The sequence below is a fragment of the Panthera onca genome, chromosome B4, assembly GCF_046562875.1.
Source record: "Panthera onca isolate mPanOnc1 chromosome B4, mPanOnc1 haplotype 2, whole genome shotgun sequence".
NCBI classification, from domain to species: Eukaryota; Metazoa; Chordata; class Mammalia; order Carnivora; family Felidae; genus Panthera; species Panthera onca.
The window spans coordinates 136575789-136599845 of record NC_138345.1 but is presented as its reverse complement, the minus strand read 5'-3'; the positions used below and the strand labels follow the sequence as shown (position 1 = coordinate 136599845).

At 52.6% G+C, this 24057-nt stretch overlaps 1 protein-coding gene across 1 annotated transcript; it reads left to right on the top strand.

Moving 5' to 3' along the window:
- The first annotated feature begins 321 nt into the window (after positions 1-321).
- Positions 322-6115, top strand: RTL6 (retrotransposon Gag like 6). Its single transcript, XM_060656116.3, has 2 exons — positions 322-683; positions 884-6115. The coding sequence occupies exon 2, from the start codon at positions 1202-1204 to the stop codon at positions 1919-1921; it is 720 nt and encodes a 239-aa protein (XP_060512099.1). The 5' UTR covers positions 322-683; positions 884-1201; the 3' UTR covers positions 1922-6115.
- Positions 6116-24057: the final 17942 nt, after the last annotated feature.

Sequence of the window (24057 nt, the reverse complement as noted above, 5' to 3'; positions counted from 1 at the left end):
GTGATACAAAGTGTTCTTTTTTTTTTTTTTTTAAGACTTCTCGGACATCAAAATTCGCTACAGTGAACATGTGGTTCGTTGAATTTGTATCCAAGATACATTACGAAAAGCCAGCGTCACGAAAAATATATAATTACAACATACACGAAAAGACCTTTGCTGGCAGCCTTCGGAAGAGCTACAAACACAGGAAGGCATCCACCCCAATAATAAACATCACAGCCATCCCGGACGTCGCTGATTGGCTGCTGCGGAAGGACGCCGAGAGGTAGCCTTGGGAGGCGGGGCTGCGTGCGCCACTTCCGGGGCGGGGCTCCGGCCGCCGCCGCGCCCGCGGGAGCGGGCGGTCTCCATGGCAACCAGCGGGGCCCGCGCGCCGAGGCCCTCCCGCCGCCGCCTCCGCCGCCCCGCCCGCCCGGCCCGGCCCGCGCCCCGGCCGCCCGCGACCCGCCCTCCCTCCGCTGCGACCCCGACCCCGGCCCCGGCCCCGGCCCCCGCTCGTGCTCCCGCCCGAGGCCGCCCGCGCCCGCCTCCCGCCGCCGCCCCGGCCTGACCTGACCGGGAAGCAGTTCCGCGGGCCGCCGCCGCCGTGACTCATCGGCCCGCCCGCGTCCCCCGATCGGGCCATCTTGGTCGCGGCCGGCGCGGTAGACGGAGCCGCGGAGGAAGCCGGGGAGACCCAGGTACGCGCCCGCCGCCCGTCCCAGGCCCCCCGCGCCGCCGCAGGTGCAGCCGCCCTTTGTTCTGCCCACGGTGGGCGCCGGGCCCCGCGCGGGGAGGGGGCTTCGGGCCCGGGCGCCCCCCTCCCCCACGCCGCGCCCTTTCCTTCTGCCCCTGTCTACGCAGTCCCAGACGTTTTCTAAAGCATCTTTTCCTCCCTCAGGGCCCAGAACAGTCCAACCCCCTGTGCAGCCCGCGCTGGCCGGGCGAGGTCCGCGATAAAGGAGCCGCCTCCGGAATCGGCGTCCGCAGGGCCTGCGCCACCTGCCTGGCGCCCGCTGTGCTCGTCCTCTGGGCTCCGACCGCCCTGCCTTCTTCTTGTTTGCCCTCTTCCGCCACCCTGCGTGTTGCACCCCGCCCTCTCCCCGATTCCCGTCTGGGCCTACCCCCATTTTAGCATCGCAGGGCCTCGGGTTCTGGGCTGCGCGTACCCCCTTCTCCCAGCCCACCGGTCTCGGCCTTTGGCTGCCCTCTGGCCAACATGGTCCAACCCCAGACATCAAAAGCTGAAACCCCAGCCTCTGCCGCGTCTACCAATGCCCAGATGGATGACGTCATCGACACCCTGACCTCCCTGCGCCTCACCAACTCTGCGCTGAGGCGGGAGGCCTCCACCCTGCGGGCAGAGAAGGCCAATCTCACCAACATGCTGGAGAGCGTGATGGCAGAGCTGACCTTGTTACGCACCAGGGCCCGGATTCCGGGGGCCCTGCAGATCACCCCGCCCATCTCGGCGATTACCTCCAACGGGACCCGACCGATGACCACGCCTCCAACCTCCCTGCCCGAGCCCTTCTCCGGAGACCCGGGCCAGCTGGCAGGGTTCTTGATGCAAATGGACAGGTTCATGATCTTCCAGGCCTCCCGCTTCCCAGGCGAGGCCGAGCGCGTGGCGTTCCTTGTGTCCCGGCTGACCGGGGAGGCGGAGAAGTGGGCGATCCCCCACATGCAACCCGACAGCCCCTTGCGAAACAACTATCAGGGATTCCTGGCAGAGTTGCGGAGAACCTACAAGTCTCCACTGCGGCATGCGCGGCGCGCCCAAATCCGGAAGACTTCTGCCTCTAACCGGGCCGTGCGGGAGCGGCAGATGCTGTGCCGCCAGCTGGCTGCCACGGGCACGGGGCCCTGCCCCGTGCACCCAGCCTCCAACGGGACCAGCCCAGCTCCGGCCCTGCCCACCCGAGCCCGGAACCTTTAAGAATGGGCCACCACCCTGGTCGCATCTGCCGCCACGCAGACAGCATACGTACACCCTTTGCTCCGTAGAAGAGACGTCCATACAACGGCATCGCCCTGGTTTGAAGACCTTCCTCCCCGCCTCTCCAGACCTGTTCCACAAGGAGATCTTCCTTCCTCACTGTTGGGCGCCCTCTTACCCTCTTGGCTTCCTAGTGACCTGTGCTAGCTTTGTACCTAGAGCGCATGTGTCCCCTCTCTTGCTTGCAACCCCGGCTCCTCTAGTGACCACGGCTCTGCTACTCGGTCACAGCGACTCCGCAGCCTGCCACGGACCGTTTGGGCTGACCTCTCCCAGCCTCGCCAGGTTCGCCGAGGCTCCTCCTCTGCCCTCTGCGGGCCCCCGTGGCAGCCCCACCCCCGGCTGCCCTGTTGTCGGTGACGAGCTCACTGCCGCCTGAGGACGGCCGCTTGGGCGGGGCCGGTGCCTTGTTTGGGGGCCCCGGGGAGGGGAGTCTGGCTTCCCACCCCTAGCGATCACCAGCCCCGGCCGAGTGTTCGCTGCTGGGAGCGTAGTGCCAGCGTTTCTGGGGGGCAGGCTTCACCCTGCGCTCGGACACGTAGTCAGTACGCCCCCCCCCCTCCCCCGTCGCCACTGGGAAAGACCGCTCATGCGGCTAAGGGAGGGGCCCCCAGAGGACGCACGCCAGTAGCGCCTGGCTTCAGTTGCCAGAGTTCCGACAGCGCGGGCAATCCTGGGGATCTGGAACTCGCCTGCCACAGAAGGTCTTTGTGGCTTTGGATCGCCGAGCAGTTCCATCCGGCCACCAGAGACCGCGCAGTCACGCACATCCATGCCTGAGACCCACGGCCGGCTGAGGGGTGGGTGCCAGGGGCTCACTCCGCTGCCCCGGGCCTCCAGTGGGAATCCCCACCGGCTCCCAGCGTGTGCTCGCCCCCTCCTCTTTGCCCCGTATCACTTGGTGGCAGGCCTGTCTAGCTTGAGACCTGTTTCCGTCTCCACGCGGGTGACATGTGGCCTTCGCCTCAGCCCCTTCAGCCACCCACACCATCCGTAGGTCTCCAAAGCCTGTGTGTAGCATGCTCCCCCCCCCCCCCCCCCATGCCTGGGCTGTCCATCGGGTGCCCAGCCTTGGTCTAAGAAAGTGTGGACTCGTAGCTGGAGACCCAAATCCTCTGGGACGCCTCATTAAGCACTTCCGGTAGGGGCCCTCCCTCCAGCAGCCCCACCAAGGCCTTGGTGGCATCTGTGAGGGGAAAGAGCTGCGGTCTACCCTGGTCCTAATGTGGGGACGGTACAGAACTGGCACTCGGGTCCTAATTCTGAGGGACAAAGCTGTACCTCTTAAGGTGGACGCCCTGAAGTCACTTTCTAAATGAGACTGGGCCAAGCCCTGTGGACCGTGATGCGCTCGCCATACTCAATGCCAAACGAACCGCGATTACGGGACCGCCGGGACCACGGGGGGGAAGACGGGGTGCCTTGCCCTGGGTCCCTCCGCCCTGTGGTGAACGGTCCTGGCCTGACCACGGAAGGAGAGCCTCAGTGCCCACCCGAAGACCTGGGCGTCGGGACACCCAGAGGTCGGGTGCTGGGGTCCATCCTTTCTTCCTAAGAGTTTCGATGATGCTGGGGAAGGTGACTGCGTTCTTGAAGCGGCCACTGCCTTGCAAAGTCAAGGATATTCAGTGGCTGCTGGGGTCCGTGGACCCCTGCCGCCCACTCGTTGCAAACTCTTGTTAGCCCAACTGCCCTGCTGAACAACTGCCTGAATACAGGCTTCAGGCCCCCCCTGGATTCCAGCCACGGCTGTTCAGGTGGGACCATGGTGCTCTCTAAGCATGACTGGGGGGAGGACACACAGTGGGGCCACCATTCTGGGGGGGGTGGGACCTCTGGTGGGGGGTGTACAGATCACTTTCTCTTTGTGCTCAGTGCCCTACTGTCTGCCTGCTAGGGGGAGGTGCCCCTCCGAGGAGGGGGTACGGGCGCCTGGGGGGGCAAGGCGGCCTGCAGGGGGTAGCAGACACCTCCAAGGTTTCCACGTGGCCCAGCTCGGCAAGGGTGGGAGCCCTCGCGCGGGAGCGGGGCGGGACCTGTGCCATCTCGCCGAGCCCGGGCCCGCCCACGTGGCACGTGGAAGTCCGCCGCGCTTGCACCGCCCGCGGCGGGGCCGAGAGCCAGGCTGGCCGCGCGACCCCGGGGGGCGCTGTCGTGCCCGGTCCAGGCTGCTGCCCCAGCTTCCTTTGGTTTGGTGAGTTGGGTTTCACCTGTGGGTGCTTGGCGTCTGCGGGCCGGGGACGGGTGCCATCGCACGTCTGCGACCTTGACCGCTACCTGCAACTTTGGAGATGAGTAGTCGAGAGACCCGGGGGGTCACCCCCCATTGGGAGTCCCCACCCCCCGTGGCGCTAGCGGAAGAGGGGGAGACCCGAACTCCGTGCAGCTGAGAGCCAGACCACGTGACCGGGAGGGTCAAGCTGGAGAAGGAAGCGGGGGAGGGGAGCTGCTTTGTACATACTCGGGGGTTATAATTTCTCTAAATTGAAGAGAACAGGTATCGGTTTCTAAAAGGGACAGGCAGTTAGTAGTGTTACGCAGTGCATGTGGGGGGACGCTTTATGTTTTTCACGGTGTTGACATTATTCGAACTATATTGTGACTCTTCTGGTCTACACGATACCCCCTCTGGTAAGTAAGCCCTCGGGGTGTAACAGGGCATCGCTTGAGATGGCATTTCGAGCACGGGGTGAGTTCCTGGCTGAATGTATAGCGCGACCTTGGGATTAATGACCTAAAGCATTCTGGTGATGTCTGGGTAAAAGCAAAGACCTGTTTCAGGGGCGCCAGGTAAGTATATGATGAGTAAGCAATGACAGGGGTGCAAAAAGCCCCGAGAAGGCGCTGGTAAGACTTTCCCGGTGCACAGGCCCCTGCCGTCAAGGGGGACACACCGCTCGCTGGGTGACCGCGGTTCTGGCAGTTTGGCCCATGGGATGAGAAATAGTAATGACGTTGGGCGCTTGCTTAGGCTGCCTTAAGGGGGCAAGCCCTAGAGTTGCATAGAAGGACACCCCCTGGGGCCACTAAACCAGAGTTTAGGTGGGAGGATTAAGGTCCCCGTGCCAGGAAGCATTAGACGGGGGGCTTAGAGCTGAGGACAAGACGACTCTGCCGAAGGAAGAGCCGAGCACCGAGTCCGGCAGCCGTGGTGGCTTGCGAACGTAGGGAGAGGATTGGGTGTAGGACAGGTCCGCGGTGTGGAGAGAGCTGACGACCCCCTGTCGTCTCTCGGGGTCCCAGCGTGGGGTGTGATGGCGGACGGCGCACTGCAGACGCGGTCGAAGGGATGGGAGGGACCCATCACGAACTCCTTCCCGTGAACGAGTAACCGCGCGCTTACCAGGTCTTTTCATCATCAACGCCAGCCTACACCTTCTAGAAGTTTTGGAAAATGAGGGAGAAAGTGGAAAAAGCAAAATTTTAACATTTTGGTGGCTCTCCCCCCAGGCCTCTCCCTTCTCGCCACCCCTCCCCCCCCATCATGGTTTTTCTTCTTTTTGTTCGGACATAGTTGTGACACTACCTTCTGTAATGATACGGTATCGTGTAGATGTTTTCACTTCTATCAGGGGCTCTCCCCCAGTACGTGTTATTGCTAACTTTAGTTTGAAATGGCCATGTAAGCCATCACGCAGCCGGACGGGAGTGCCCGTGGTTGGTCACCCGTGCCGTTTCTAACCTCTCGCGCTCAGAAGTGGGAGAATTTCTTCATGCATCACGCTTTTCGCCGCTGTCGAGTTATTTCCTTAGGCTAGATTCTCAGAGGTGGGATTATCGAATTGATACGAAAACCTTTGAGCCCCTCATCACGTATTGACCAAATGGTTTCCAGAAACGTCTGTATCCATTGATGACACTGCCGCCAGCAAGGATGTACGTGCCCGCGACACCATCTGGCCAGCTCCGAGCACTATCACCCGGCCGAACGTTGGCTGATCTGATCACGAAACGTAGCACTGCGTTTCGGGTTGCGTCTCTTTGCTTTTCTAGCCAAGTCGAACATCTTTTCCATGTTAAGCAGGTGTATTTCCTCTTTTGTGGATTGTCAGCGTCCTTTGCTCTTATCTACTGGGGTCCGATAAATTTGTATGAGCTCGTTATATATTAAAGACATTAACCTGTCATGTGTCACACTGGCTGCTCGTGTGTCCAGCTTTTTGCTTTTGTGCGTGTGTGTGTGTGTGCGTGTGACTGAAATTTTGACCTCTTGGAACAGCCGGCCCACTCTGCCGCTGGACCGTTTTGTCTGTTGTTAGACTCTAACGACAGACACAACGCAGGCACATATGTTTTGTCCCTCTTGTTCTCGGCTGTATCATTGTACCTGTAACCATGCCCGGCACGCCGCAGGCGCTCAGTAACCCTTTGCCAGGGTGTATGAGTGGCTGTGCTGGGTGGTGGGGGTTTGTGGGTGGGGGAGACAGGCCGCGGCCAACATGCCTGCAGACCAAGAGCGGTCCTCCAGCCTTCGAGTCTCCGAATCCCTTTGCGCCATTAAAAATCCCCTTAGGACCCCAAAGACCTTTTGCTTATGTAGATCTTACATATTAACACTACCATATTGTAAATTAAATTGGAGACTGTTTGAAAATACTATTTGGAAAATAAACTCATTACACGAGGACCGAAGTGGCCTATTTTAGAGAAAACTGCGTTTCCCAAAACAAAACAAAAGAAAAACACGAGCTAGAAGAGCGGCATTGTTTTCCATCTCTGCAAACTTCCTCGGTGCCTGGCTGCATGGAAGACGGCTGGGGTCTCACACCCGCTTCAGCACTTAATCTGTTGCAAGATCACTTATCAGGTGGCCTCTGAGAAATGCTGTCGTGCACTCACGAGGGAGAGTGGAAAAGGTGGAGAAGATTCGAGCATCATTGCAAAACCCGTTGGTCATCACAGGCCCCCGGCAAGGGTCCTGCCCACTCAGAGCCGCTGGTCGGAGAAGAGCTGAGCATAGGCTCCTTCTGGGTCCTCTGTGGCTCCTTGCAGCGTTTTAAATGGAAGGTCTTTCCCTCCTAGAGTTAATACAGTTATTTCTGGAATTAGTCTGGCGTATAGTGGGAGGCGAGGCTCTAAATGGACTTCTTTCCAAATACTTAAACATCCTGAAATCCTGTATTAATTAATCATCTATAATCAATTAATCATTCATTAATTCTTTCTGTGTGTTGCTTCCCTCATCACGTTTGAAAGTCTTATCTATTACAGGGGCCGGCTTTTCTGTTCTCTGCTGATGCACCGATTTCCCTCTGCCTTTTTAAAACGACTTCGGTTTTATAATTCTTCGTATTCCTATCCAGAAGGGTTCTCCCCCTTGATGCTTTCTTAATCTTCCTCACCCAATGAGCTTAACAATTCATTCGAAGGTTTCCCCAGATCTTGGTAACAGGTGCGGAGCTTGGAAAGGCACGGCTGCTTTGGTGAGTGGTGTGGAGGGTGGAAGCCCGTGTCCGGGCGGCCCCTTCCTCCTACCAGCCCAAGCCCTTGCCCTTGGGGCCTCCGCTAACTGCTTCTCTATGACGGGTGGTGGTTTGGGAATGGGGGTTAAAATCTGCCCCGACTGGCTAGTCTTGCCGATTCGGTGTCTTCTGCTACGGAAAGGTCTAGAATCCAGCTGGACACACTAGCATCCTACTGGCTGGCCCCAGATGTCCGATCCTAAGAGGGTCACAAGGTCCCAGCCGCCCACCCCGCCTGACAGTGGAGGTACGGAGCTGAGGTCCCCCAGCCACCCCCCGCAGTGTGGCCCAGCTTGAGACCAGGAGCCCGGGTTGGAACAAGGCCTGCCTCCTCAGTGACTGCGTGACCCCTGCTCTTGCTTTGCGCTCGAAGGTACCCAATCTGGCGGAGTTCTGTCCCGGGGCCCGCTGAGTCTCCCTCTCGGTGAGTGTTGGCTCTATTCATGTCGTCCCCGGGCTGGGAACCTTATGTCCCTCATCCACACCTCTCTGTTACCCAGGCCTTCCCATGCTTCTCCTAACAGCCCTCAGTCTGCCCCCTTCGGTCCTGCCTCCCCTCGTGCTCTGAGTCCCGCGAAAAGACCAGGGTCAAATTTCCTCCTCCTAGAAGCCCTCCTGGAACAACACCCCGTATCCACCCCAGGCTTACAGCTATTAAATGCCATCACATTATGTTACCTGGCTTATGTTTTTCTCCCCCACTAGACGACACGCTCCTAGAGGGCAGAGCTGGTGTCCCATGCGTGCGTGTCCCCAGCACCCAGCCCCGGGGGCTGACAGAAAAGCCGCCTGGGGAGACATTCAGTGGTTGACCAGAAGGACAGCACGACAGACAACAGCTGGGAGTCTTGGGTCCACATCACCCAGGCCACCTGCCAAGGAAAACTGGAACTTCCAGCCAGCCCCACACCCGCTTGTCCTGTTTCCTTTCTTTACAAAACAGGATCACACTGTACATGCTCATTAGCCTGTTTTTGTTTTGTTTTGTTTTCCCCTCACTTAATATGGGATGAGAACTTGCCAACATCATGACGTTTTTTGAAAATACGGTTGATAAATGAATACTATTCTGTCTCTGGATTTGCCGCACTGGGCTCGCACCACCCCCTTCCTTTTGGGAGGTAACTCGCTTACAATTGTCATCGTCAAATGGAATTGCAGTAAGCATCCTGGCAGCTGAATGTTTCCCAGGGAATGTGGTCCTGTCGTCATTATGCTCCTGTCGCGAGTGTCCTTTATACCGACTGACAGGTCATCGCTGCCGACAGGAGAGTCCGGTGGGGTTTTTATTGGACCACCTCACGGAGCACGGGGTAGCCTGTGTGGCTTTTCAAGTGATCCCTTCGGGGTTTCACGGCGCCCAGCAGCATCTCCATTGAATGGCGACTGTCTGCCTCCAGAACAGATGCAGTGCGCCACCCAGGCTCCCGTCCGGGGCCGAAGCGCTCACTGACCCGGCGCTGGGGGCGTCGGTGGCCGACCCTCTCGGGCAGTTCTGCAGATGAAGGCACCGTCTCACCGCGGCCCTGCTTCCTTCCCTGTGGCTGCATACACGCAAGGGCTGGTCCACACGGGGTGACCCCAGAGCCCCCCGCGGGACTGCCCGGCCTGGACACTGTGACCACACCGGCTTCTCCCCGACCAGTGCTGCTCCCTTCCCTCCCCGCCGGTGTTGACCTGGAGACCGCTTCCCAGTAAACCTGTCACAGGCGAACCTTCGTCCCTGAGTCTGCGTCCCGGGGATGGTGGCCTGCGACCATCTGTCCCATCATTCAGACCTTGTGGCCTCCTTTTACTTGAGTTTCCGGAACTTCCCAATGTTATTTATTTATTCATTTATATTTTGTTTTTTTAATTTACATCCAACTTAGTTAGCATATGGTGCAACAATGGTTTCAGGAGTCGATTCCTTAGTGCCCCTCCCCCATTGAGCCCCTCCCCCTCCCACAATCCCTCCTGTAACCCTCAGTTTGGTCTCCATATTTATGAGTCTCTTCTGTTTTGTCCCCCTCCCTGTTTGTTTTTTTTTTTTTAATTTTTTAACATTTATTTATTTTTGAGACAGAGAAAGACAGAGCATGAGCAGCGGAGGGTCAGAGAGAGAGGGAGACACAGAATCCGAAACAGGCTCCAGGCTCTGAGCTGTCAGCCCAGAGCCCGACGCGGGGCTCAAACTCACAGACTGCGAGATCATGACCTGAGCCGAAGTCGGACGCCCAACCGACTGAGCCACCCAGGCGCCCCTCCCCTCCCTGTTTTTATATTAGTTTTGTTTCCCTTCCTTTATGTTCATCTGTTTTGTCTCTTAAAGTCCTCATATAAATGAAGTCATATGATTTTTGTCTTTCCCTGACTAATTTCACTTAGCATAATACCCTCCGCTTCCAGCCACGTAGTTGCAAATGGCAAGATTTCATTCTTTTTGATCGCCGAGTAATACTCCATTGTGTATATATACCACATCTTTATCCACTCATCCATCGATGGCCATTTGGGCTCTTTCCATCCTTTGGCTATTGTGGATAGTGCTGCTATAAACATGGGGGTGCCTGTGTCCCTTCGAAACAGCACCCCTGTATCCCGTGGATAACTGCCGAGTAGCGCGATTGCTGGGTCGTAGGGTAGGTCTATTTTTAATTTTTGAGAACCTCCACACTGTTTTCCAGAGTGGCTGCACCAGTTTGCATTCCCACCAGCAGCGCAAAAGAGATCTCTTTCTCTGCATCCTTGCCAACATCTGTTGCCCCAGTTGTTAGTTTTAGCCATTCTGACGGGTGTGAGTGGTATCTCATTGTGGTTTTGATTTGTATTTCCCTGATGATGAGTGGTGTTGAGCATCTTTTCACGTGTTGGTTGGCCATCTGGATGTCTTCCTGGGGAAGGTGTCTATTCATGTCTTTTGCCCATTTCTTCACTGGATTATTTGTTTTTTGGGTGTTGACTTTGATAAGTTCTTTGTAGATTTTGGATACTAACCCTTTATCTGACGTGTCATTTGCAAATCTTCTCCCATTCCGTCGGTTGCCTTTTAGTTTTGATGATTGTTTCCTTCCCTGTGCAGAAGCTTTTTATTTCGATGAGGTCCCAACAGTTCATTTTTGCTTTTGTTTCCCTTGCCTCCAGAGACGTGTTGAGTAAGAAGTTGCTGCAACCAAGGTCAAAGAGGCTTTTGCCTGCTTTCTCCTCGAGGATGTTGATGTGTCCTGTCTTATGTTTAGGTCTCTCATCCGTGTTGAGTTTATTTTTGTGTCTGGTGTGAGAAAGCGGTCCAGGTTCATTCTTCTGCAAGTCGCTGTCCAGTTTTCCCAGCACCATTTGCTGAAGAGACTGTCTCTATTCCATTGGATATTCTTTCCTGCTTTGTCAAGGATGAGTTGGCCATACGTTTGTGGGTCCATTCTGGGTTCTGTATTCTGTTCCGTTGCTCTGAGTGTGTGTTTTGTGCCACCCGATGCTATTTGCTGCTACTGCTGTTCTCCGTCTTGCTCCTGACTTTCACGGGAAGCGTAACTGCCAGGCTGTCCCGGGTGTGTACTGTGTGGTCGGTGCCGTGCCGCCTCCCGTGACTCCGTCCACGTCCCCTCCGCAGCCCGAGGCAGTGCGGGTGTTCTCACAGCACCTGACCGGCAGGGACGTGGGTCCAGAGCGGGCGAGTCACTGTCCACCGCCACGCGGCTGGAAGCGCCATTCCCGCGACCTGGACCTGGTCGCCGGATCCCTCTTTGCCTGCCTCCTCGCCACTGTCTAGTCTCTCACCTCTACCTGCTGCAGCTCCTGTGTGACGAGGGCCATTGTCCCGGCCACCGCCGGGTCTGTGCCGGACCCTCCCTCTTCAGCTCCAGGCACAGGATGAGAAAGACCACCAGCAGCGCGCACACACACACACACACACACACACACACACTACTGGACGTATGTACACAAGCATTCGAATGTAATAAAGGGACCATCCCGCAGATCAGAAATGAAGACATCCCAACTGCGAAAGGCAGTGGTAACTGGGAGCCGTGTGCGTCTCCCAGCGAGTGGGGCCTGGAAGGTTTCCAGCCTCTTGCCTGCACTTGTGGCCGGAGGCCAGCTGCCCACCGTGCCCGGGGCCGCAGCTCAGCACCCGGGGGTCCAGGAGGCACCCCACACGGTGTGCGGCCCAGAGCGAGCAGGTCAGGGCCAAGGGTGCCCCCGGGAGGACCCACGGGGACCACGGGAACCATCGTGCCCGGGCTTCTCCGCCGGAGCCCAGGGGCAGCGAGGCCCCGCAGGTGCGCGGTCCCTGCACCTGCCTCCACCTCCTGCCGCCCACTCCCGAGGACGCTCACCACCTCCGCGCGGGCTACAAGCTTTTCTCTATCCTCCCTCGATCTCTCTCTGGCGAACGTCATCACTTAGTACCTGTTGACTTGTTTGGATTATGATAGCGTCCGTAGTGCAGGGTAGTATGCATAGCGTAAACTTAGAAAATATAGAATATGTAAAATATGTAAAAGACGAAAACTCCGCACGCTCGCCACCCGGAGAAACATAGTTAACATTTCTATATATTCCCTTCTAGCTTTTTTTCACTTGCACACACACACTCGAGCGCAGGCACACACACGAACACGTACAAGCACGTATGCATCCGCTCTTACAAATGTGGGTTGTTAAAGGTAAGCCTTAGAATTAAACAAAATTGCGTTAGAATTCTTATAAGAATTTAATTAATCCTATAAACGTCTTTGGGAAAAAAAAAATGCACATCACTGTGATGCTCACTCATCCATTCTGGGAACAGATTACAGCCCTCCATTCATTTACATCCTATTTTCGGTCCCATATGAAGTTTGTATTTTTATCCACATTGGTGCCATTTTTTTTTTTTTTTTTTTTTTTGTAAATGTATTTGAGAGGGAGAGAGAGTGTGCGCGCCAGGAGGGGAGGGACCGAGAGAGAGGAGAGAGAGAATCCCAAGGAGGGTCTGGGCTCTCCGTGCAGAGCCTGACCTGGGGCTCGAGCTCACCAACCCTGAGATCAACCCTCAGATCGTGATCTGAGACGAAACCAAGAGTTCGACGTTTAACCAGCTGAGCCACCTGACGCCCCCACATTGGTGCCATTTTTAAAACAGATGCCATTTTTTTCCTATCGCCAATGACACACATTTCTTTTTTCTCCCCGATGGGTTTTGCACCGGCTGTATTAGAGAGACTGATGCTGCATTATTTTTTATGTTGCCATTGTATGATATCTTAATGCTGTTTTTTTTCTTACAAGTTTTAAAGTTGATCCTCTTGGATTTTCGTATAATCTCATCCCCGGAAATAAGAGTATTATCCACGACTTTCTAACATTGCGTAGCTTTGTCTTCTTCCCCTACTGCACGAACAAAGGCCGGGAGGAGACCCCTCACATGCCTGTCCTCCCGCTGGGAAATTCCCACTGAGAGGGCAGAGCCTGAAACCACAAGATTAAACTGGTCCCCGACGGTTGTCTGGCTGGCAAACCCCACGGTGTGGCTTGCCCAGGCCCTGGCATCCAGTGCCATCTGGCTTGTCACTGGTCTTCACCAGGAGCCATTGGAAACCCATCACTGTCCCGTGGGGCTGGTTCTCAGGCAGCGTGGCCGCTCCCCCTTTTCCCCTACCCCAGCCTCTGCTCCTGAGATCTCCCCACCCCAGTGGGCAGGCTCCTGGGGGCAGGAAGCAGCTTGTGACCCTAACTATCTCCCACAGTCTCCCTGAACCCCCAGGCGACTGATCGACCCCCGCATCACAAACAGCTCTGTGGACTTGACCCTGGTGCCTCTGTCAGGGGTCCTTCCCTAGGCTCCATGGCTTCTGGGTGTAGCTGTGGAGACTTCTGGATTCCAAACAGCAGTGTGTCCCTAGAAACCTGTTGGTCGCACCCCAAGTGCCACAATCAAACTGATCAAAACTGCCAGCCCTCTCAGGTGATTGATCAGCATTTTCTTTTTCTTTAAAAAAAATTTTATTTTTCACGTTTATTTAGTTTTGGGAGAGAGAGACAGACAGACAGACTGCGAGTGGGGAAGGGACAGAGGGGGAGACCCAGATCTGAAGCAGGTTCCAGGCTCCGAGCTGTCAGCACAGAGCCTGGGACTTAGACTCATGAACTGTGAGATCATGATCTGAGCTGCAGCTGGACGCTCAATGGACTGAGCCCCCCAGGCGCCCCAGATCAGCATTTTCAATGATGGGAAAGGCTCGTGCGATTTGCCCGTGAGTCTCCAATGGCCACCCGGGGCTCAGGACATCTGCTACGGCCTCCACCTGTCAGGAAAAGCCATTAATGGCTGAGGCAGGGCATTGAGCTGGGCTTTTCCTGTTGTAGCCAAGACCCACACACGAGAAGAAAAGGCAGTGAATAAAGTATATATTCTGGATTCAGACGGCTGCCGACAAGCCTTGAGCGCCCACGCCTGAAGGGATTACACATGCCCTTCCTTCTACCAGGACCAGAAGCTTGCGCAGCCCGGCTGGTTCTTCACCAAACTTGGTTTCTCTTCTTCCTGCACCAAAAGCTCCCTTTCCCATGGGGTGGGAAGCGTCTTCCACGCTCCCTCCCCTTCTGCCAGTTTGACCAGGGCCCATGGTCAAGGCGTCCTTGGAAACCGAGTAGTGCCATGGGGTGGCATCCAATGGAGGGAGCCCGGGCCCGAGTCACTGTTTGGGGGAGAGCCGCCACTGTGGCGAAGAAGAAAGAGTGCATCGGAGCAGTGACTGTGACTGCCACCCCCTCCCTGGGGGCATCACCAGCAGAGGTGGGCAGATGGGAGCGGGGTCAGGTGGCCGGGGTGGAGTGAGCATGCCTTCTTCCCCTGAGCGGCCCCAACACGGGGGTCATTGTGGCCTGGCGAGGCCGAGTGAGGTCCAGTCGAGAGAAGGCCTCGCCAGCCCCTTCAAGCCACCAGGCCTCCAGAGAGCTCTAGCCAGCCCCACGGAGAAGGAAGGGGACAAGGTCCCAAACTGTGTTTGAGCTGTACATTCTTTAGAAACAAACAGAGCCCAGTCTTAAACACCAAGAGACTGTTCTGCAGACAAAAATGACAAGAAAATCTTGGAAGCGGGGGGGGGGGGGGGGGGGGGTCCGGCAGATCCCACTCAGATCAGGGGTTGGGAAGAAATGAAATTGTTTCTGTTTATATTCCTAACAAGGTGAGACTCTTTGATAAACCAGTTACACGTAATTTACTTACGTTATGAAAAAAAAAAACCCTCATAAAGCTGTAAAATAAGAAAATAGGAAAAGCAGAGAAAAACACTGGTATTCTCAACCCTAAAGGAGGTTGGAGGACACGAAAATCACCAAGTCAGAGTGACGCTGCCCCGAGCGTTTCAGCTGCCTGGAGTGGTTTAGAAGAACCTTCGGAATCTGAATAAGAAAAACAAACACAATAATACATTGACTGTGTACCTGCTGTATGCCAGGTGCTGTTCTAGAAGCTGAAGAGGTAACGATAAGACAGAGGCACTGTCCCATTGGAATACTCATTCTTGTGAGAGAAGAATAATAAAGCCACCTGCTTATCATATTAGGGAAGGAGGGTAGATGTAGTCTCTCCAAGTGGAGAATCTCTCCATATGGTCTCTCCATATCCGAGTGGAGGCCCAAGGAAGGTGAAGGGGGCTCAGACTCAAACTTGGTCGAGGAATCAAAGAGGGAAAGTTATTAAAATCAGTGTTCAGTCTTTATTTTAATGTTTATTAATTTTTGAGAGAGAGAGAGAATGCCAAGCAGGTCCTTACTAGAGGACCAACATGGGGGTAGAACTCACTAACCTTGAGACCATGATCTGAGCCAAAGTTGGACTCTCAACTGACTGAGCCGCCCAGGTGCCCCTAAAATCTGTGTTTAGTCCTAAGATCAATAGCATCTTAGACTCAAGGAAATAGTTATTATTTTTTTTCCAGCTTGGAGATTACACTGAATAGACAATTTTGTGTCCTTCATAAAATTGACCTCATATGATGTGTGTTTTACCATGTTGTTAAAAATGTTATTTGCAGATAAGCTAAGGATTTCATAATGTTTCATTACATGGAGGTATGTAACTTTCATAGCTATTCTTCCCTGGCTTGTGATATATATTCATTTTTTTAAAAATTGAGATATAAATTTACGTGCAGTGATACAGATAGAATTTACATACAGAACCTAAATTCATTCTTTGATATGTTTTGACAAATGTCTCTCCCATATAACCACCACCAAAATCAAGACAGAGAATTTCCATCTCTCCAGAGAGTTCCCCGTGCCTTCTCCCAGATGGTCTCTTCTCATCTCTGCCACCGCTCTTTCAATTTCTACGCCCACGGATTGGCTTGGACTGTTCTGCAACTTAATATACACATGGACTCCTAGAGCGTGCGCTCTTTTGTATCCAGGCTTCTTCTGCTCATTACGTTGTATTTGAGATTCATCCATGTTGGCATCATACGTTAGTGGTTCATTCTTGCTTATTGCTGATTAGTGCTCCATTCTACGGGTAGACCATGTTCATGGACATCTAGGCCATTTCCAGGTTGAGCAAACATGAATAAAGTTGCTGTGAGCAGTTCCTTAGAAGTCTTTTTGTGCACCTGTGCTTGAATTTCTCTTGGGTAAATACCCAGGAGCTGAATCTCTGGGTCATAGGTGAGGTGTATCAAGCATAAGAAACAGCCAGCCTTTCCGTTGGTGTTAGCTGTGTATGAGAGTTCATGATGGCGTACCTTTCTGTCTTCGCTTCGTATTGCCGCTCATTTCTAATCTCAGCCTTTCTGGTGGGCGTTTAATCGCATCTCATAATGGCTTTAGTTTGCATTTCCTTGATTTCTAATGATGCTAAGCATTTTTTTTTTGGTACCAGCCATTGGTATATCTTCCTTTCCCCCCAACATTTTATGAAAAATTCCCAACATACATAGAAGTTGGGAAAAAAACTGTGTAGTAAATATCCATGGGTCCACCAACTAGATTCTATCAGTAACATTTTGCTACATTTCCTGTATCGCATATCCATCCATCCATCTTTCTCCCCATCCTTGATAGATCTCTTGAATGTGTAGCAAAGTAGGTTAAAGATATGAGTACTCGTCACTCCAAAGGACCTGAGAATGCATGTCACCAACTAGACTTCAGTATCTGTTTACAGTTCTTTGCTTCTGGGGGGTTAATTCACAGCCAATGAAAGCATCGGTCTTAGGTCCACGGTTTAGCGGGTTTTGAAAAATGCACACACAGCCGTCAGCCAAGCCCCTATCAAGATACAGAACATCACCAGCCAGAAATTTCCCTAGTGCTCTACCCACCCCACCCCAACCCCAGTTCAAAAAACTTGTCAACCCACACGATGAAAAGATACTCTTTAATTTCTTCTTAAAAAATGTACTTTTGACTTTTACATGTAGGTCTCTGATTCATCTCAAGTAAATATTTTGTGGATGGTATGAGGGCTGAAATGTGTTTTGTTTTGTTTTTTTCCCCGTATGGATATCCAATTGTTTTCGAAACAATTGTCGACTTTCTGTTTCTCCATTGGATGGCTTTAGTGCCTTTATCTAAATCCAGTGACCAACTGTCGTTGGTGTACTTCTGGACTCTTTATTCTGTTCCGTAAATCTATTTGTTCCCACACCAGCGCTGTGCTATCTCGATTACTGTGACTTTATAGTAAGCTTTGAACCCGGGACCGGGGCGCGGGGGTGTGAATTCTGCAGTTGTCTCGCTTCCCCAGGTTGCTTTAGACGCGCCAGGTCTGTGCCGTGCGGTGTGGCGGGTCACTGGACACGTGTGGCTATTTAAATCACTAAAACTGAGTAAAACGAAAAGATTTGGTTCCTCACATACGGTAATCACATTTACAATGCTCAGTAGAACATTTCTATCATCATAGATCTATTTTGAGTCCTTTTCAGTTCTATATAAGTTTTAGAATCATTCCATCAATTTCTATTAATGAAGCCTGCTGGGGCCTTGATGGGGGAAGAATTGAATTACAGAGGAAAGTGCTTGAGACTGACATCTTACTAATGTTGAGTCTGATACAGGAATGTGGTTCCTCTCCCATTTAATTTAGGACTTTTTTTTTCATCATTTTTTCCACGGTTTTGTCGTTTTTAGTTAGTGGCCCTTACACATGTATCACGAAAGGATTTTGCAATTCTTGACGTTGTCGCACATGGAATCTTTTGAAAAATTTCATTTTGCAATTGTTTGTTGCTAATGCCCAAGACCAAAGCTAAGTTCTCTAGTTGCTTTTATTCTGTGACTTTGTTAAATTCGGTTCATAGTTCTGGTAGGTATTTCCCAAGCTCCTTAAGGTTTTCTACCTAGCAATCATGTCGTCTGCAGATAAAGAGAGTCTCTGTCCATTGTTTCATTCTTTGTCCTTTTACATTTCCTTTTCGAGCTGCTTTACATTGCGGGGACTTGTAGTTCAATGTTATCCAGGAGTCATGGGAGCCAATAGCCTTGCCTTATTGCTGATCTTTGGGGGAACGTGGTTGATATTTCACCACTGGGTGTGATGTTAAGTACAAGGTTTCTCATACATGCTCTTTGTCAGACTCGTGAAATTTCCATCCCTCCCTCTGTGAGGGGGACTTTTTAAAATTTGTGAGAGTTTTTTTTTTTTTTAAATCATGAATGGATGCTGAATGAGTGCTAAATGCTTTTTCTGCGACTCAGACAATCGTATTTTTTTCCTCTTTTCCTCTGTGAATATGGGGAATTAAGCCGATCACGTCTCCAATGATAAACCGAGCCTACCTTTGGGTTAAATCCAACTTGGTGATTGAGCATTATCCCTTTTGCAAAATGTTGCATCTGACTTGCTAATATTTTTTTTTTACGTATCTTTCGTGTTTGTTACGAGCAGGGCTGTTGGTCTTTGATTGCCTTTTCTGCGGTATCTTTCTTAGTGGGGTTACGCTCACCTCATAAAACAGGCTGGGAGCTCTGCCCCTGTCTGTCTTCTGAGAGAGTTTGTGTAAGATTGTAGCATAGATACCCTCTGGGCCTGGAGTTGTGTTCACAGCCAAACGGAGTTTGGTAGCGGCTTCTATTTCTTCAGGGGGCCAATTCGACTACCTGGTCATCGATTTCTTCTTTAGTGAGTTTCAGGCGTGTGTGTCTTTCCAGGAATGTTTCCGCTTTACCGACGTTAGCAAATTTGTTTACATGAAATGCTTCCTAATATTGCTCTATTCTCTTTTTGAAGTCTGTGTGATTCTGGTATATAATCATGGTTTGTGTCCTTTTTTTTTTTTTTTTTTCTCAACATCTGAATTAGAGGCCTTGTCCACTTCACTGATCTTCGCAAAGTCCCATTTGCTTTTATTCCATTGATTTACTCCCTGTTTCTGTCCGCCGTGTCATCGATCGCCATCCTTGCCTTGATTGTTTCCTTGCTTCTGCTTCCTTTGGGTTCAATTGGCTCTTCTTCCGGCGTCATCAGATGGAAGGTGTCTTTTGTTCTCTTCCCCAGAGGCAGCGGGCTCCCGTGGCCTGGGTCCGGGAAAGGGAGCTGCCCTGCAAGGTCGAGTTGGAGCCCCGTCCCCGCTGGCCCTCGGGAGGGCTGGAGAGTGAGCGTGGTCTCTGCTGAGTCTGGGGCTCCCAGTTATGCTAAACGGTCACGATACCCCGTGTGAGGCCTTTCAGAACTTATGAAAACGTTAGCTGTTTTCTCCTCCCCTGTCGTTACGGCTGTCCATTTTCTCCGTGCTCTGCTAAAGGAGAAGCAGTCCACACATCCTGCCTCTCCGCAGAGGGGCTGGCCACTATTCCACTGGGAATGGGCTTCCTTTTATTTCCTTGTGGTCTTAGCTCCCTCACAGGCTCAAGAAAAACTGGTTTTGTAGGTCCTGCCTTTTTTTCTCATTCCTGGGTTAGGAGTGGTGTTGTCCTTGCAGCTTTCTACATCCTAAACATGAATTGACCTTTGGAAACAATGAAGGAGAGAAAGAAAAATGCCTTTTTGTCTTCATGATTCATATTGCTCTCGATAAAAAAAATTTTTTTTTAACTGTTTATTTTTGGGAGAGAGAGAGAGAGAGAGAGAGAGAGAGCGAACATGAGCGGGGGAGGGGCAGAGATAGAGGGAGACACTGAATCCGAAGCAGGCTCCAGGCTCTAACTCAGGAACCATGAGATCATGACCTGAGCCGAAGTTGGACACTTAACCAACTGAGCCAACCAGGCGTCCCCCCCACCCCCCCCCGGTGCTTTCAATTTTAAAGATTTGATAGGCAGTTGGTGAGTTCCAGCCCCGAATCGGGCTCTGTGCTGATAGTGCGGAGCCTATTTCGGATTCCCTCTCTCTCTCTCCCCCTCTCTCTCTGCTTCTCCCCTGTGATGAGGGAGCTTGGGGGCAGGCTGAGGGCAAAATACAGGCTAACAGGCTAACAGCACCCCCACCCCCACCCCCGGCCCCCCAAGAACAAAGGCAAGGGGTTTAAGTGCTTGCCGTGGTGCTGCGGGGAAACTCGGGCAAATGAAAAATTAAATTCCCTTGCTGCCTACAGCCCATCGACAAGTCCTTGAAACCAAGAGTGACCTCCCTCTAGGAGCTCAGCTGCCCCGATGATGACACTCTGCTGGGGGCAAAAGAGGATCTTAGCCTAACGTTATCCCCACCGAGGATCCTGTAAATGTACTTCCTTATCTCAACTGACCCCAGTTATATGTTGGCAATCCTACTCCAAGCTTATGGCCCTCCCCCCTTCTGCAGGGTTTTTACTAAACGGTAATAAATGACGTTCCCCTGGCCACAGCCAGCCCCTCAAGGTCCTGGAAACCTTGCTTCCAAAATACCTTAGAGATCTACTCTCTCCCTGCCCTCTGCCAACCTGGGGGGGGGGGGGGTGGCGTGTAATGAGTTACCCCTCACGACCTCAGCACAGCTCTTCCTGCCCACGGGTCCTGTCCCCGGGCTTTAATAAAATCATCTTTTTGCATCAAAGACGTCTTCAAGAATTCTTTCTTGGCCGTCGGCTCCGGACCCCACGAATCTTCTATCATCCGTCTCTCTCTCAAAAATAAATACACGTAAAAACGTATATGTGAAGAGTTGACTGAGCAAATCATCCCTCATCACTGTCCCTTTTCGAAAACGGGCAGGCTACTCACACCTACCTATTACCTCTCATGAACTTCACTTTGCATGACATTTATTGATTTGTTCTATTTTAAAAAAGTAGTACACGTTCGCTGCAGAAATTAGCGTATTAACGAAACAATAAAAGGAACCTAGACTTTTCCACCTGCCTAGAGAAAGGGTTCTAACTTTTTTTTTTAATTTTTAACGTTTATTTATTTTTGAGAGAGAGAGACAGAGCGTGAGCGGGGGAGGGGCAGAGAGAGAGGGAGACACAGAACCTGAAGCAGGCTCCAGGCTCCCAGCTGTCAGCACGGAGCCCCACGTGGGGCTCGAACTCACGAACTGCTGTGCAAATGCATGCGCGATGCGACGGTTCACACGTGTCCCGGCCCTGCTCCGCAGTCAAGTTTTAGATTTTCCTTCGCACAGGTCTGGTGCCTTTCTTCCTGTGCTCACTTGGTTCAACCATGTCCCGTTCACCTTCTATTCTCTGATTATTGCAGGGCTCCGCCCTCTTTTATTATGGGCTGCAATTCCCAATTATCCATGGTTCCGGTAGTTTCCTGCAGGTGCTCTCCTGGGGATGTCCAGTTAGAGCCACATTTCCCGGGCAGATAAGAACGAATGTCTGTCTCCCCACTGAGGACACCCACCTACTGATTATTTTCTCGTTAAATTTAATTGGCCGTGATTTCTGGTATTAGGTAAGGGGGATGATAAATGACAGTTTTATCCCAGATCGGCTATTTCCACTTTCATCATTTTGGAGACTTTCATAGAAAATCGTCCGTTTCAGGGAGATTTTCCAATCTACCAGCATAAAATTGTGCACGGCATTCTCTTAGGCTTTCAGAACGCCCTCCTTGTATCTCTGATGTCCTTCTCCTTCTTCTTAATTTAATCTATTTTCTTCTTTTCCTGATTCGATCGGGCAGAGATCGACTATGGTACTCATTTATTTTTAAAGAATCAGCTACTGACGCAACACATCCTATTGTCTCTCTGTTTCTTAGTCATTAGTTTCTGCTTATATTTTTATCACTTCCTTCCCCCAACACCAGCGCTTCCTAAGAGGTGAGAAAGAATCCGCTTTCCAGTGTGGGCATTAAGAACAGCACCGTGGAGAGGCATCGGAGGGAAACAGAGTCCTTCCTGCAGGAATTTCATCCAGGAGAATGGAGGATAAAATAATGATCGCTCCTTTCTTTCCCCCCAGTTCTTCTCAGAACCTTAAGCGGGCCAATACTCATTCAGAATGAACAAGAACATTTTGTTTGAGCTCTCCCACACTGATTTATTAGAATAAAGCATCTTTTCTCTCCTTCTGGTCTTTTAGGCCTGAGGTCTCTCAGCATCAGCGCTGGGAAACACTCCCTTGTGTCTGTCATTTAAAATGCGTAGTCTCTCTCCACCCTCCCCCACCCCAACCCCAGCCCACCGGCCCCCATCCAGATCCATCAGCCTGGGCCCTTCATTTGCCGTCTGCACCTGCCAGTAGGTATTCGGGGACCGCCCCTTCTCCGGGATGGCGGGATGCGGGTGACACCCAAATGCGCGCCCCCCCCCCCCCCCCCCCCCCCCGCCACCAGGCTGCTGGTTACGGACCATCTCTGATTCCACATTTTTGTTCTCGAGAAGGCAGCAGGTCAGGTGTCTTGAAGATTAATAATACCTGGGCCGGGCACTTCAAATAGTGCCCAGGGGGATAATTGCAGCGCTTAACTCAGAGGTTGACCAGTAGAGGTTTACCAGTTGATTAAGCAGTGAGAAGAGACTGGGGGTGAGGGGTGGGGGGTGGGGGGTGGGAAGGGGCTGGGTGGTTTAGTCGGTTAAGTGTCCGACTTCGACTCAGATCACGATCTCACAGTCCATGGGTTCGAGCCCCGCGTCGGGCTCTGTGCTGATAGCTCAGAGCCCGGAGCCTGCTTCGGATTCTGTGTCTCCCTCTCTCTCTGCCCCTCCCCCACTCACACTGTGTGTGTGTGTGTGTGTGTGTGTGTGTGTGTGTGTGATAAATAAACATAAGAAGAAAGAGAGGCGAGAGACTCATAAAGATGTGCAGGGTCAGGTTCCCAGCCCAGAACGCGGTGGAGCCCCGACTGAAATCCCAGGCAGCCTGGCTCATCGTTTTTAAAAGAGTCACACATAGTATTTACCTTTTATCTTTCCTTAACTGAAATCCCATGCAAGTTGAACACACACGTGGCTGGAGAATGCTGAAGACGTTCTTTTGTATTTGCTTCCCCTTCCCCGCAGGGGCGCACCAAGCAGTTAGCTTTAAGGCGGAGAAAGGACTTCGTGCCGGGCAAGAAACAGGAATTTGCCGGCAATGCCTTCTGGCTTTTGTTCTTAAAACCAAGTCCAGATACAGAAGATAGTTCCCCAGGGAACAGCGGTGTGATTTGGACAAACAAGAAGGGAGAAGACAGCCCTGTATCCTGGAAAGAGAAGTCCCTGAGGGCCGAGGGGGCTGTGCTCGCCATAGCCGAGCTACAGCGGATGTTCCTCTGCATCCGACGACGGGACAAGGCGTCCCTGCCCTGCAAATAATCGTAGACGACGTCATGGAAACCTTCCTTCCCACCAAAGATAGGGTGACAGCTGGAGGGAGGGTTTTAAACATCCTCTTAGAAGCGCCAGGGAGTAACAAGGTGGTGAGTAAGGTCTGAGAGAAGATGGAAATCCAGAAAGCGGAGCCTGCGTTTAGGGCTCCCCTCCGGGTGGAATGAGATGAGGGAGCTTAAGACAAGCTGCCAGGCCACAACCCCCCTCCCCGCCAGGTGGGACACGTGTGACATTTCTCAGGCACTCCTGGCTGCCCGAGGACAAAGGAAAGGGGAAAACCAAGTTGGGTGACTGATAGAGATCAGTTTGCAAATATCTTAGTAAATTACAAGAAAAAGGCCATTTTATCAACAGCCTCATCTCCAGAAACCTAAACACTCCGTTTCCCGGAGCCCCAACATCACCCTCCCCTCCACATGTGGGGAACAAAGGCAGAAGGAAATGGCAGGTGAAATTAAGTTTCCTTGTAACCTGCCGCTGATCGACAAATACCGGAGGAGGCCGGCAGAGTAAAACGTTTCCCCAGAACTCCCTGCTGTCTCAGTGCCGATGTTTTGCTGGAGGGAAAAACAACCTTAGCTTGACTGTAGCTAAGCCTCCAGTGTCCTGGGAGTCTTTAGCATATGAAAATCTCACTGGAAACTTCCGCTGGACTTTACCTGCCCCCCCCCCCCCCCCCCCCCCGCCCCCAATCCCTAGTATATAACCAGAGTCTCCTCCTGATCCCGGACAGCTCTTTCTGCCCACGGGTCCTGTCCCCGTGCTTTAATAAAACCACCTTTTTGCACCAAAGCTGTCTTCAAGAAATCTCTCTTGGCGGTCAGCTCCGAACCCCATGAACCCCACCGACCCCCAAAACCTCGCTGGGTCCCCAAGCACCTGGAGAAGGAAAGGAAGTTCTCTCTGGAGGAAGGTCAAGTCGTCCAGGTCTGAAATTACGGTGGGGGGTAATGGGAAGTCGCTGGCGATGGGTG